The 13,943-nt window shown below is 40.4% G+C and overlaps 2 protein-coding genes across 3 annotated transcripts in view; one reads left to right on the forward strand and one right to left on the reverse strand.

Annotated features, from left to right (window-relative positions):
• NFE2L2 (NFE2 like bZIP transcription factor 2) overlaps positions 1-6,635 on the reverse strand; it is a 137,775-nt gene extending 131,140 nt beyond the window's left edge. Inside the window, exon 1 of one of the 2 annotated variants that reach the window (XM_070580271.1) lies at positions 6,500-6,635. The gene's annotated coding sequence lies outside the window, so the exon portion shown is untranslated. The remainder of the gene's footprint in view (positions 1-6,499) is intronic. The other variant, XM_070580272.1, reaches the window with a different exon arrangement.
• The window catches only part of AGPS (alkylglycerone phosphate synthase), a 139,478-nt gene continuing 132,140 nt past the window's right edge, over positions 6,606-13,943 (forward strand). The window contains exon 1 of the mRNA XM_070580263.1: positions 6,606-6,993. Within this exon, the coding sequence (XP_070436364.1) occupies positions 6,641-6,993 (353 nt within the window). The 5' untranslated portion in view covers positions 6,606-6,640. The remainder of the gene's footprint in view (positions 6,994-13,943) is intronic.

A 13,943-nucleotide genomic window follows, 5' to 3' on the forward strand; every position in this document is an offset into this window, starting at 1 on the left:
ACTTATAAAGTCTACTGCTTTAGAGTGTCAACCGATGAACATCAAATCTTGATTTTATATGTTCCAAAGAAAATAATAATTTAAAAGTGACTTTTGACTTTGGTTTCCAAAATGGTTGCAAATTTATCAATTTACAATACATCTGAGAAGTAGGCATGCCATAAATTATTCCTACCCAAAATATGAAGAAATCAAGAAACAGAATTTTAGATTGCATAGTAAGATAGTAGCAGAGCAGTAAGAGAACATAAAGTACTTTCAACTCTACCCCAATGATTTGGCTACTTGAAGCCTGTTCCTCCTTACCCTATATAGTGTGATTGTGATATTCCTGAAATAGAATAGTACTGCAACAGAACATGGAGCCACCTGTAGCCACTTTCATATTAAACACCTCCACTTCCTGAGCTAACTCAGTGCCCTTTACGGCAGAGACAACTAACCACAGTTCAATAGATTCCTGTCATTCAAAAACAGTAACTTCTTTGGTAAGAGTTCTTTAGATTTTCATCATCTGCTGGGACAGCTTCTTTTTACAACTGCCAACAGGTTCTCAGGTACATCTGATAGACTGACTTTCACTTTAGAATGAATCCCAAAGTAGTGGTCTTTCCAGGCTTGTCATGCTAATCCCCTGCTCAAGAATTTATAATAGCTCCCACCAGATCAAGTCTTTACTCTTCTGCTAAGTTTCCAGTGGTCCCACGATTTGGTCTCACATTATCCATTCAAACTTATTTCCTTTCAACCTGGATTATCAGCCTCATTCCCACTTCTATAATAGCATTTATAATTTCCTATATTTTTGCTTTAATATCCCTGAGAAGCAGTCATTACTATCCCAATTTTATAGAAAAGGCACCAAGCCCAGAGATATTAATGTGTCAAGCTCAAGACAACACATCTGGTCAATGGTATAGCCAGTATTTGAACCCAAGTCTGTCTGGCAATGAGGCTAGTGCTCGTAGCCATTATACCAAATATATTACAGGTAAGTCAATTAAATTTAAATGGGCTAAATGATCCAAGATTCTATGCTCAGACTGCTTAAAAAAATACCTAAATGCTGTTCACAAGCGATATATCTAAAATATATGGATACAAAAAGATTGAAAGTTAAAGGACAGGAGCATACACACACACACACACACACACACACACAAGCTGGTGTAGCTAAACTTTAAGACAAAAATCATTATTAGAAACAAAGAGGGATATCTGATAATTAAAAAAGGTTAGATTCATCAGGAAAATATACTAATTTTGACATAACTAATACATAGCTTTAAAGTATTTTGTTGTTGTGTTAGGGCCCTTAAGTCAACTTTGACTCCTAGCAACCCTGTGCACAGCAGAGCCAACCATGCCAGGTCTTTTTGTGCCATCCTCTCACCTTCAGGCACTGTATCAGACAATGCTCCACTGCTATTCATAGCGTTTCCACAGCCAATTTTTTCAGAAGTGGGTGGCCAGGTCCTTCTTCCAAGTCTGTCTAAGTTTGGAAGCTCTGCTGAAACCTGTCCACAATGTGTGAAACTGCTGGTATTTGAAGTGCCGGTGGCATAGCTTTCAGCATCACAGCAACATGCAGTTGCCACAGTATGACAACCTACAGATGGGTGATGTGGTTCCCTGACCACGGGGGTGAGAGCACTAACTCTTAACCACTAGACCTCTAGGGCTGGCTCACTTCAGAGTATAGAAAGCAAAAATTAGCAGTACAAGGAAAAACGACAAATCCATAATAACAGTGGGAGATTTTAACATACTTCAATAAATGACAAAATAAGTAGACAAAATGTATTTGAGGAACAATGTACCTCAAAACAAGAGAGAATATTCTTTTCAAATACAAATGGATACTATATGGAACTGAATAATAATGAAAATACTGTTCCCAAAACTTAAATGAAGTTAATTGCTTAGAGAGAAATTCATAGCCCCAGACACATATATCAGAAAACAAACACACACAAAAGAGGCTGAGAAATCAAAAAGCGAAGCATTCATTTCAAGAAATTAGAAAAAAGAAAGGTAGAAGAGAGGAAATGACAAGGAATATCATTTTGCTAATGAATTAATAAAAAAAGAAAATAATACAAAAAGAAAGCATACATATAATAGGATCAAGAAAGTCAAAAGTTGGTCTTCCAAAAAAGTAATAAAATTGATAAATGCCAGGAAGAATGATCAAAAAGAGAGAGCAAAATAACCAATGCTGGGAATGAAAATTGGGATATTACCAAAGACCCTACAGACATGAAAATGATAATAGAAGATACTATGAAAAACTTCATGTCAATAAATTTGAAAATGTAAATGAAGTAGACAATTTGCTAGAAAAACACTGTCAAAAACTGAAAAGGTAGAAATGGAAAATCTGAATAGCACTGAACTATTTAATCTGTAACTAAAAACCTTCTCATAAAGAAAACCCTAGGTTCAGATTGTTTCTTTGGTGAATTCTAACAAACATTTAAGGAAAAAATAACAATCTTACACAAATTCTTCCTGAGACTAGAAAACAAAGGAGTCTCACTAGCTTGTTTCATGAGGCCAGCAAAACCTGACATGCTCCTATTAGAAAAAGGAAAATAATAGATCAATCTTACTTACAAATATAGAATAAAATCTTAAAAAAAATTTAATACTCTGTATTCAGTAGTATATAAAAAGGCCAATACATCATGACCAGGTTGGGTTTATGCAGGCATTGCAAGGCTGAACAGTGGAAAACCAATCCAGGTAATTTACCATACCAACAGAATAAAAGAGAAAAATCATATGATCACCTAAACAGATGCAGAAAAAAATCTGATAAAACTCAATATCCATCCATGATAAAAACTCTCCACAAACTAGGATTAGAAGGGTAATTCCTTAATCTGCTAAAATGTTTGTTAAAAAAAACCCAACAAGACAATGGTGAAACCCCTCCAAATAATGGTGAAATGTTGAGAGATTTCCCTTTGAAATCAGAAACAAGATAAGGGTACCAATATTACAGTTCTATTCAATATTGTACTGGAGGTCCTAGCCAGCTAGGTAATGCAAAAGAAATATAAGGTATAAGGATTGGAAAGGTGAAGTACTGGTGAAGGATTGGAGAGGAGGAAATCAACTGTTACTATTCACAAACGATATAATTGTATGTAGAAGATCTAAAAGAATACACAATAGTTAAGACAGTGCGATACTGGCATAAGGTAGATAAACAGACCAATGGAACAGAAGACAGAGCCCAGAAATAAACTAATGCTATATGGCCACTTGATTTACGACAAAGGTGGCAATGTAGAACAACATCTTTTCAACAAGTGGTGCTGAGACAGTTGGATACTCATGGAAAAAAAAGAAACCCGATTTCTACCACACAAACAAAAATCAATTCCAAGTGAACTGTAGGTATAAATGTGACAGGAAAAACAATAAGGCTTCTAGAAGGTAATAGAGATTTATCTTCATTACACATTCACAAATGGTGATATCCAAATGGCCAACAAACACACAAAAAAGGCACTCAATCTCATTAGTAATCAGGGAAATGCAAATTAAAACCACATTAAGATAATGGTATATAACAGCTAAAACTAACTAGATGACAATAACCTGTCAGAGCAATGGGAACTTTCATATACTGCTAGAATAGATTTTGTACAATCCCTTTGGAAAATAGTTTGGCATTTCATTATCTATTAAACACATGCATACTTGATGACCTAAAAATTCCACTCTTAGGTGGATACTTAACAGAAATTCATCTACATGTCCAGCTAGAGACATAGGCAAGAAAGTTCACAGCAACTTTATCCACAACAACTTTAATGTCCATTAATTGTAGAATGGATAAACTCTGGTATATGCATTCACTGGAATATTACATGGCAAAGAAGATGATTGGACTACAACTACATGCAACGATATGGATGAAGCTCATAAATACTATGTTGAGTGAAAGAAACCAGACACAGAAGAACATAATATGATTCCATTTATATAAATGCAAAAAAACCAAAACGAAACAGGGAACGGATGCATGCTTAATTGTTAAAATCATAAAGAAAATCAAGGAAATGAGTATCATAAAACTCAGGACAGTGGTTACCTTTGGCAGGGTGAAGTGACTGGGAGAGGGCATAAAGGGAACTTCTGGGGTGCTGGCAATGTTCTATTTCTCTACCTAAATGGAAGTTACATGGGTGTTTGATTTGTGATAATTTATGCTTTGGTTCACTTTTCTCTGTGTTATATTTCACAATAAAAATCATATAAAAATGCAAGAATTCCTCTATTCAGAGGTCATTCAGGAACTCTGAAGATCAGTAACGAAAATCACTGCCATAAAGAACTTTGGTGCATGTTTCAGGAGTTAAGTTATCCTATTTAGAATTTTTTGTGCCTCATCTTAGAAGAGATGTCATAAATGCAAATAAAGGTCACTCCATTTAAAATCCTACTTGTCGTGGATTCACCCTTTGTTTCGCTGCATGTGGTCTGCTCTCCACTGGGATCCAGGTTATTAAGGGCCAAGTGTTCCAGGACTCAGAAGGAACACGTTCGTTGAGCTGGCCCTTCTCAATGTGATATTCATCGAGGTTTCACTTTTTGTGGGAATTATAGGTATCTCAATGGACCAGGGTTATGTTAAACATTCATTCCTCTTAGGTAGCATGAAATAAATTTCAGGGCACTTTGCTTGGGCTTTGCTCTTGTAAGGGATGAGGTAAGAAACCCTTCACCAAGGTCATCTACATCACACTTATTCTACCCAACAGTATCACACAGTTTTTTCCCCCACATATATCCTAACTCTTAATTAGCCTGATTATACCATGAAGCAGCATTGGCTTAAAAATTTTTGCATCTTATAGCACACAGTAATGAATTAGGTACACAATAGGCTCTCAACAAATGCTTTTACTGCCTATATGTATTTCATTACTGTATACATATTTGAAATGATATAATCAGTAATTTTTCCACTGGTAGCTAATTTTGGTTTACATCAAGCTTTTCATCACCCAGGAGAAAAGGCTTTGGTTATTCTGTTGACAGTTGCAAAACTGATAAATTTTGCCTCCTCAGAATTGGCAAGAAGCATGTCCATACCTCAATTTGGATAAGACTGAAGAATTCAGTTAACTACATTTACACTTAAAGCATGCTAGTAGTGTTAGGTTGAGCTCTCCGGGAGTCAAGAAAAAATTAATAGATCTGTCTCATTCCAAAAAGATTCTGAGGAAGATGTTACTTATATAGCATTTTTGGCAAGAAAGCTATGATTTTTACAATTGCAAACAAATATGGTAGTTGATGTTTTAATGCTGTTCTAGTAACATCTAGAAACGGTGTGAGAAGCTCAAAGACGAGAGTTGCTGACCTCTCAAACTTGTGGAGCTTTCTCCACAGAGCACTCAGCAATTTACTCCTCCTCTTTGTCTCATTTCTTCACTTAGTCCATTTGAAATAGCCAATAGCTTCCCTTAGGAAGAGGACAATGGTTAGAAGCAGCAGGTAAACAGGAGTTGGGCTCAGTGGTTCTAGAGCTAGGCTGGATATTTAATGCTGAATATCCCTTAAAATCTGGAGATCTGGCATACAAATCAAGTCCTCTTCACTGTTGCCTGAATTTTCTCAGAACTATTAAATAGTTCTTTTGTGTTAGTCAAATAACTCCTGGAATAGCTTCACTCTTTCACAGAGCCTGTGTTAGAAAGAAAGCGGTTATTCAGAAAGGAGGTGACTTCATTGGGCTTGGAATACTTATGGCAACCTTTTCTCTTACCATTCCCAAGTCTTATCTTTGAATTGCACATTATGCAAAAAAACCCTTTTCTTCTGATAGCTAGGTCTGCAAGGTGGCTTATAAAGGCCTATCTGGCCCGCTGACTGAAAACAGTTGTGGAACACTGTCCTAGGAGGTCCCCCTAATTTCACCAAGCCCCATTCTCTGGAAACGAAGTCAATCTGTAGATAAATGAGAAGTCTTAAGAACAATTGTTGGGTAGGGTAAGGAAGGGCACAGCATCCAGTAACGAAGGGAAAGAGAACCTAGGTTGCAACTCAGTTTTAGTATTTACTAGCTGCATGCACTCGGGCAATTTAGTGTCTCTGAGCCTCAGTTTTTTCATCTGTAAAATGGAGATTACTTGCTTGAGGTCTAGCATTAAGTAAGCACCGAGCCCAGAACGAAGCAGGCGATGAGAAAATGACAGTTATTTGTTCTAATGGTTACAGGGAACCAATCAGTTTTGAGTCACTTCAGTGACCTGGCAAGAAAGGGGAGTGGAGGGGCAGCAGTAGGAGCTCATTCAGGGAAAGGATGGCGCTGGTTCGTTGTCAGGTCCAGCAGCACCGCCCACGCCTCCTGCTCCAAGGCGTCTTCCAGAGGCCCAGACCACAGCAGAGGACACCACCCAGGGTACTAGGACACCTCGGGAACGCTCGTGGTTTGGCTCCCGGTCCAGCCCGGGCCAATCCGGGGATAGCTCAAACTCACCTGCTCGGCAGGTGCTTCCCGGCCGGGGCTTGAGCGCCGAGGCGGGGCTGGCGGCGTGGGCGGGAGCTGCGACTAAGTAGCTCCCAGTGCAGGGCACCGCCGCCCAGTCGCCGCGGTGGCTGCCGGGACGCGCCGCAGCGAATGGTCGCGCCGGGCGCCGCTCTGAGTGACCTTTCACCCGCGCCCAGCGGTCCCGGGCGGCGGCACAAGGCGGAAGCCATGGCGGAGGCGGCGGCTGCCTCTGTCGCGGGCGCGGGCTCCGGCTCGGTCTCCTGCTCCGGCTCCGGCTCTGCAGCGGACCGGTTCCGGAACCGGGACCCGGAGCAGGAGCGCGCCGGGCGGAGGCTCCGGGTTCTCTCGGGCCATCTGCGGGGCCGGCCCCGGGAGGCTGTGAGTACCAATGAGTGCAAAGCGCGGAGAGCCGCGTCGGCGGCCACGGCGGCGCCCACTGCCACTCCTGCCGCGCACGAGTCGGGCACAATCCCCAAGAAGCGGTGAGTAGCGGCTCTGTGGAGCGAGCTGGAGGCGAGGGACCAGGCCAGGCCTGTGCTGCGGGAGGGCACAGGCGAGGTGGGAAGAGAGGTGTCACGGGTGCGCGGAAGGCATCCTGGTCCCTGAAAGTGGGGACCCAGATCTCTTTCAGGAGAGAAGACCCTGACTCTGTCAGGAAGGAGGCGGGATGGAATGGTGGATTTGGGTCACTATTTGAGAGTAACAGACCTGAAGAACTCTTAGTGGGGAAGGCTTTATGGGGACCCCTTCTCTTGGATTCTTAATGCCAGGAATTCATTCTCTATCTTGAATTAATACTCTCGGGGCTAAGGTCTTGGAATGGATAAAAGGATAGAATTATGATTCTCCGAGGAGATCTAAATTTGCACTAGATGATCATAGAGATCTCTTCTAATTCGCATAAGCCTGGGAACGGGCAGAAGTGGTGGTACCTGGAAGAAGGTGCTGACTGGTTTCTGTGGGGCGCATTTCCACTTGCTTAGAAGCATCATCTTTGACTTTGGGGGAGGAAACCGATGGGTGGGTAAGAAGCCATAAAATGCACACTTTAGTTAGTGAGTTAGAATGTGGTGGCAGCTACTGAGCTGTGGTGTAACCGGATTCTGAAAGAACCTTGCCTGTGGGTGAGGATGTTTGTAAGAGATTTTGACTAACGATTTTTGGGAGAAATCTTAAGCTCTGATGGAAGCTACTAGGAGAAGCTGTTTTCTGAGATGTGGCTTCATCAGCGTGGATAAACTTTGAGAGGGAAAAAAAGTGTTGCTGATGTTTAATGTGTACTTTCAATGTGCCAGAGATTGTGCTAAGTCTATTATTTGTTTTACTCCTCGCAAACTAGGAGGTAGGTGCAGTTATTTCTCATTTTACAGGTAAAGAAATAAAAAAGATTTAGAAGCCTGCTGCAGGCTTGGCAGGTTATACTATGTGGCTGATTAGAATTTGAAAGCACATCAGATTGACCATAGGGCTAAGTTCTTAAATTGTACTGTTTCTGATGAATTCATTCGTTAATTCAACATTCATGAGTCCCTCCTCTACTAAGGACACACTGTGCTGGGAATACGAAGATTTAAAAGCGAAGTATTTTCTGGAGCTGGCCAGTGGTGTAGTGGAGTTTGCGTGCTCCGCTTTGGCTGTCAGGAGTTCGCAGGTTCTGATCCAGGCGCAGACCTACACACTGCTTTTCAAGCCATGCTGAGGTGGCATCCCACATACAAAGTAGAGGAAGATTGGCATGGATTTTGGCTCAGGGACAATCTTCCTCAAACATAAAGGGGAAGATTGGCAGTAGATGTTAGCGCAGGGCCAATTTCCTGACCAAAAAAAATTATTTACTTTTAAGGAACTAATAGCTTAGTAAGATAAACTTATAATAAAATAAGATACGACAAGAAACTTAGCTGATAACCATAGTAAACGGTCACTTAACCCAGTTTTGGGTATGCGTTTGTTAGGCTGAAGGCTTTCCAGGGTAAGGATTGTCTGAGTACATCTTGAAGTTTGTGTTGGAAGAAACCTGCCAAGGGAGAAAAAGTGTTCTTGGCAGAAAAATGTTCACAGGTAAAGTAGTGAGAGACAGATTATGGAACTGTTGGCAGTTAAGTGTGGCAGGAAGTGAGGATGACAGGGCTGGAGAGGCCAGTCTTGTTTTCAGGATTTTACATGGGGCAAAACATGATTGCATTTGCCTTTTAGAAAGTCACACGGGGGGCTGACTGGAAGAAGGTTAAGCAGTTTAGCATATAATGGCGGGGAGCATAGACCTGAGTTTGAATATCCACTACGCAGTTCCAGCTGCATGACCTTGGGCAAGTCACTTAACCTCTCTCAGAGCTTCAGTCCCCTCATTTGTGAAAATGAGGACAGTAATTCCTGCTTTGCAGTCTTGCTGTGAGATTTGAAAAATAGAGTTAAACAATCAAGTGCATAGTGCAGTGCCAGTTACATAACCCTTCAACAAATGGTACATGCAATTGTCATTGAGTCCAGAGACAGGGAGACCAATTAGGAGACGGTTATCCTGATGCGAAATGCTGTGATTCTGAACTAAGGCATAATATTGGGAGTAGGCAACATTTAAAAAAATATTAGGAGGTTAATTTTCCATAACTTGGTTACTAAGTGGTGGGGAAGGGAGGTATTAAGGATCACATCTTGGCTTCTGGCTTCACTTGATGTTATATTAGCTGTCGTTGGATTTAAAACTTTTAACTTTAAACTTTTCCAAACAACTTCATGCACATTTATATCTGTTCATTGATGTGCATCTGTGTGATTGTACATGTATATGTGCGTTTACATTCTTAGAAGTAAGTAGATAGGGCAATGTTCCTTTTGGTTAGATTTAGCAGCCTTGGTTTACAACATTCAGAGAAAAATAATGTTTGTAAGGCACACTGGGGTAATGGATGAGGCTTCCCATGGTTGAAGGTGACTGGTTTAGGTGGGGCTTTGTGGCTACTCCGTAGAATGAAAGCACAACTGTAACCCATTGATGGCATAGATTATAATGGGTAGCAAGCTCTGGTGTTTGGTTCAGGTTTAGGTGTGGCTAGTGGTAAAATCTAGTCCTGTACAAGTGGTTTTTTTGTTTTTTTTTTTGCCAAGTAGCAACATTTTTTTAATAAACAATCTTTTAATAAAAGATCTGCTTTGAAAAATAAGTCACAAAATTTAAGGTCTAATGTGTAGCCTAAAAATCCATATCAGCTCATCTATGTTCAACAATGGATTTTTTAAAAAAATTTTTATTGAGTTTATGATAGCTTACAACCTTGTGAAATTTCAGTTGCTGTACAACTGTTTTGAAGTTTGAATCAAAATATGAGGGAACACAAAAAGTTGTGTTAGATGGAACATCAAAAACTTCCTCAGTGAGTGATCTACAAAATATATTGTTCATGGGAACCCAGATCTCCCTTTTACTTCCTCCTGCTTAGCTGGACCTGATTTGCCAGCTGCAGAGCTGAGCCTAAAGGAAAGACAAATGGTGGAGCAAGAAGGAGTCAGCGTGTGTATCTAACAAAGTGTGAGTGTGACTGTATGTCAGTTATTTTGGAATTGTTTGGTGATGTGTGTTGTTTGTATAACTCCTTTTTGCTGTTTACCTTGGATAATGTCACTGGTTATAATTCTTTTATTTCATGGCTTGTTATCATCATGGAATTGGAGGAGTGACTTCATGACACTCTGTGTTTTCATTCCTCTAACAGAATAGTTGTGCATGTTAATTTACTCAACATTTATAGAGTAGTTGCTTTATGACAGGTTTTGTCCTAGGCACTGGGAGTAAAGAGATGAATAATAGTCCTTGGCCTCAGAATTCACAGTCTAATAAGGGAGATACACAGTCTAGCACAGTTTGAGTAGAGCCGTTGTAGATACAGGTACAGATGTAGCACAAGGGAAAGCGAGGGATAAACTCTAATATAGGGCGTCAGGGGAAGCTGTCTGGAGGCGGTTTTAAAATATGGATCATGGTGTGGCAGGTTGATTGGATGGTGAGGAGAGTTTGCATTCAGACACAGGGAATAGCATATGGCAAAGCAAGGGGTCGTGAAAGTGCCTATTGAATTTAGACAACTAAACACTTCAGTATTGGTAGAGGTGGGGGTAAAGTGAAGAGAGGAAGGCACTGGCAGGTCACAGAGGTCTTTGGCCTGTAGGTCGTCAGTCCATTCATTCATTCATTTGTTCATTCACTCATTCATGTGTACATGTTTGAATGCTTACTATGCAATATATAACAATGAACAAAAACTCTGCCCTTATAGACTTCTATTCTAATTGGAGTGGAGATAGTGAACAAACAAGTAATATAGTATGTCAGATAGTGATAAATGTAGTGAGGAAGAATGAAGCAGCTGAGGCGACAAAGTGATGGAGAACCCTTGAAGGCAACAAGCTGGGCAGGGACATGACCAGATTGGGTTTTGGTTTGAGAGAGGTCACTGCACCTGCAGTGTTAAGAAAGGATTGGAGAAGGATGAGGATGGACATAGGGAGATCAGTTAGGGGAGGTTGTTGTAGCAGGACAGGTAAGGAATAATGAAGGATTAAACCAAGATGATGGCAGTGAGAATAGAGAGGAAAGGATGGATTTGAGTTTTGGAAGTTAGTGCATTAGGTAATACTTAAAATTATGTTACTAAATGCCGTGGGAGTTTGGAGACAATGAAAATACAAAAAGGGTGACAGAGTCCTGAGGAATGTGGACATGTAAGAGGGCTGACCGACCACTACCTGTTGTACTTGTCATACGGTCTCCTGTGAGTTGGTTCTAATTACTTCTATCCAGGAACATATATCCTCATTATGTGAAGTTGTTGAGCAGAGTTTTGAGGGTGATGGTTTACTTTTGGACCCTCCGTTTTTCTTTTCTTTTTTTGTGAGGAAGATTGGCTTTGAACTAACATCTGTTGCCAATCTTCCTCTTTTTGCTTGAGGAAGATTGTCCCTGAGCTAACATCTGTGCCAGCCTTCCTCCATTTTGTATGTGGGACCCCACCACAGCGTGGCTTGATGAGCGGTGTGTAGGTCTGTGCCCTAGATACAAACCTGGGCTGTGGAAGCAGACGTGGGAACTTAACCACTATGCCACTGGGCTGGCCCTGCTCCGTTTTTCTTTAAGAGCATATTACTCCATGAATAGTTTCTTTTTGGTCTTACTTCTAAATGCAGTTTTAGATTCCTAAAAATCATAGTAAATGTTAGTTAAATATGTGACATTTTTATGCCTTGGTTTTGGATTTTTTCAGTTTTTTTTTAAAGCTATTATGTTATGAAAAAGAGAAGGAAAAAACCCCATGTTGACATCTGTCCCTCCATACTGATAACTGCTTTCCCAGTTGTGAATTTTGGCTCTGGCCTCATTGTGGTTTGCATTAGTCAGAACTGTTCTATGGCAGTTTTCACAGAGGTTATAAACTCTTCTGGTTCAGATCAAAGGAATATCTGAGTAAGAATGCTACTTATTGTTTAATTTACTTGCTTATACTGTCTTTTATAGACACCATTCTTTAAAAAATAATGTATTATTTAACATCTGCCAGAAGCCTTGGTAAATGTTTTCCAGGAGGAAACAAGCTGAGTTAACCTCTGTGTTTCCCAGGAGGGCATCCTGAATCCTGTAAGAGCTGACGCATTTCTGCAACAAAGCTATTTGCATAAGTGACCTGACTTATGACTTAGCATCATTTGGCAAAATTAGAGCTTATTTTAGTAGTTATGCTGAATGAAATACTTAGCCTACTTTGAGTTCCTAGCTAGGAATTATAGTGATAGTAGTAATGGGAGTTTTAATTTAACTCCTAATGTGCCAGACAGTGTGCTGAGGCTTTGTGTACATTATTTCATTTAATTCTCACAACAGCTCTGAAAAGTAGGTGATGTTGTATGTATGGTACAGGTGAGGAAGTGGAGGCTCAGAGAACTTAATCTGTGTTAAGGTCATGCAACTACGAAATCAAAGAGACAGCATTTCACCTCTGACCTGTCTTCAGGCACAGAGCCTGTATTCCTTCCCCTGTGCAGTATATTGCACTTGATGTTGTTCTCTGAGGGGGGAATTATTTACTCCATATTCATCAAGTTACTTTTCTTTGTCATAAGGTAGATCAGGGTCAAATACAATGTTGTATAGTTAAGAAGACATTTGTTTATAATGTGCTTACTGAATAAATTAGAAAATATGTGATCCTGTCAAAATGAACTTCACAATTTAAGAAAATATAATTCATGATTTAAAAAGTTAGACCAGCCTATTTCCATTTGTGAGTGAATTTTGCTGTTTGACTTGTGGGAGAAGACAGTGTCGAGAATAAAAGGGAAAGAGGAGGAGCATGTGGAAGACCCAGGATCAGAGGAGAAAGAAGGAAAGAGAAGAGGTCATGGAAGATTTACTGCTTGGCTGTAAGTTAACTGTCTTTGGGCTGTGAATGAACAAGAAGCCCTGAAGACTTAATCTCCGTGGTTGTTTGGTATCATACTTCCCTTAGATTGCAAGTGTAATTTTGAGATGAACCGCACTTCCTGCAAAGAGACTTTTTTATGTCAGGAAGTTACTTACTATAGAACCATCTACCCTCTGGTCACTTAATAAAAATATCTAGGAATAAATTAAGTGAGCTGTTTTTAGACTGCAGAGAAATGGAGTGCTGTTGTAGTCAGATGAGCTACTGTATGGAACACTTTAAAAGTAAGTGCTAAGGAAGTATTAGTCCTTTGAGTTTTATTTTCCTATTATTCAGAAAATAACTTCTCCTGTTCAACAGATTAGTGTGTTAGTTTCAATGCCAAACCAAATCAAAGGATCCTGAGTAGAGTTTACTCCTCTGACATAGAGTAGTAATCCCCCTCCGCCTATTAGTACTCTTTTATTTGTTGAGCTTTAGGGGTAATATTTAATATATCACTCTCCCACATCTGAGTTCAGAATCAGTTGAGAAGTAAGACACTCAATATAGATAGATGGAGGTAAAAATGTCGGCTTTATTACTGATAGAGCTGGTTGGAAATATGGCTTAGATCTGGACTACCTGATGCTTTCCCTGACTTAGATAGATTCAGTCACAGGCAGTGCTGGACTACAGAAGGCCTCCTCTGCAAGGGCAGAGCCAGCTCCAGTAAGCCTCATACGTGGCCCTGAGAGACTGGAGTATAACCTCTCTCTAGCAGATGGACTCTAAAGAGAGAGAAAGGGCTGACCCCAGCTGCTTGGTACTCTAAGACTTCACTAACAAAATAGTTCTCAGGAGTAAATCACTCCTCCCATAAGAAGGAGTGAGTGTGAGGGTTGGGGACAGGCCAGGGCTGTTACTCTTACTCAAGTCCCTCCACACTGGAAACTAGAGGCTGGGGAATGAAGGTATTGCTGGAATGTTTGGAATGTTTTTGGAGAAATTAAAGGAAAGGGCTGAAAACTTTATGGTAG

This window comes from Equus przewalskii, chromosome 17 (assembly GCF_037783145.1).
Source record: "Equus przewalskii isolate Varuska chromosome 17, EquPr2, whole genome shotgun sequence".
NCBI lineage: Eukaryota > Metazoa > Chordata > Mammalia > Perissodactyla > Equidae > Equus > Equus przewalskii.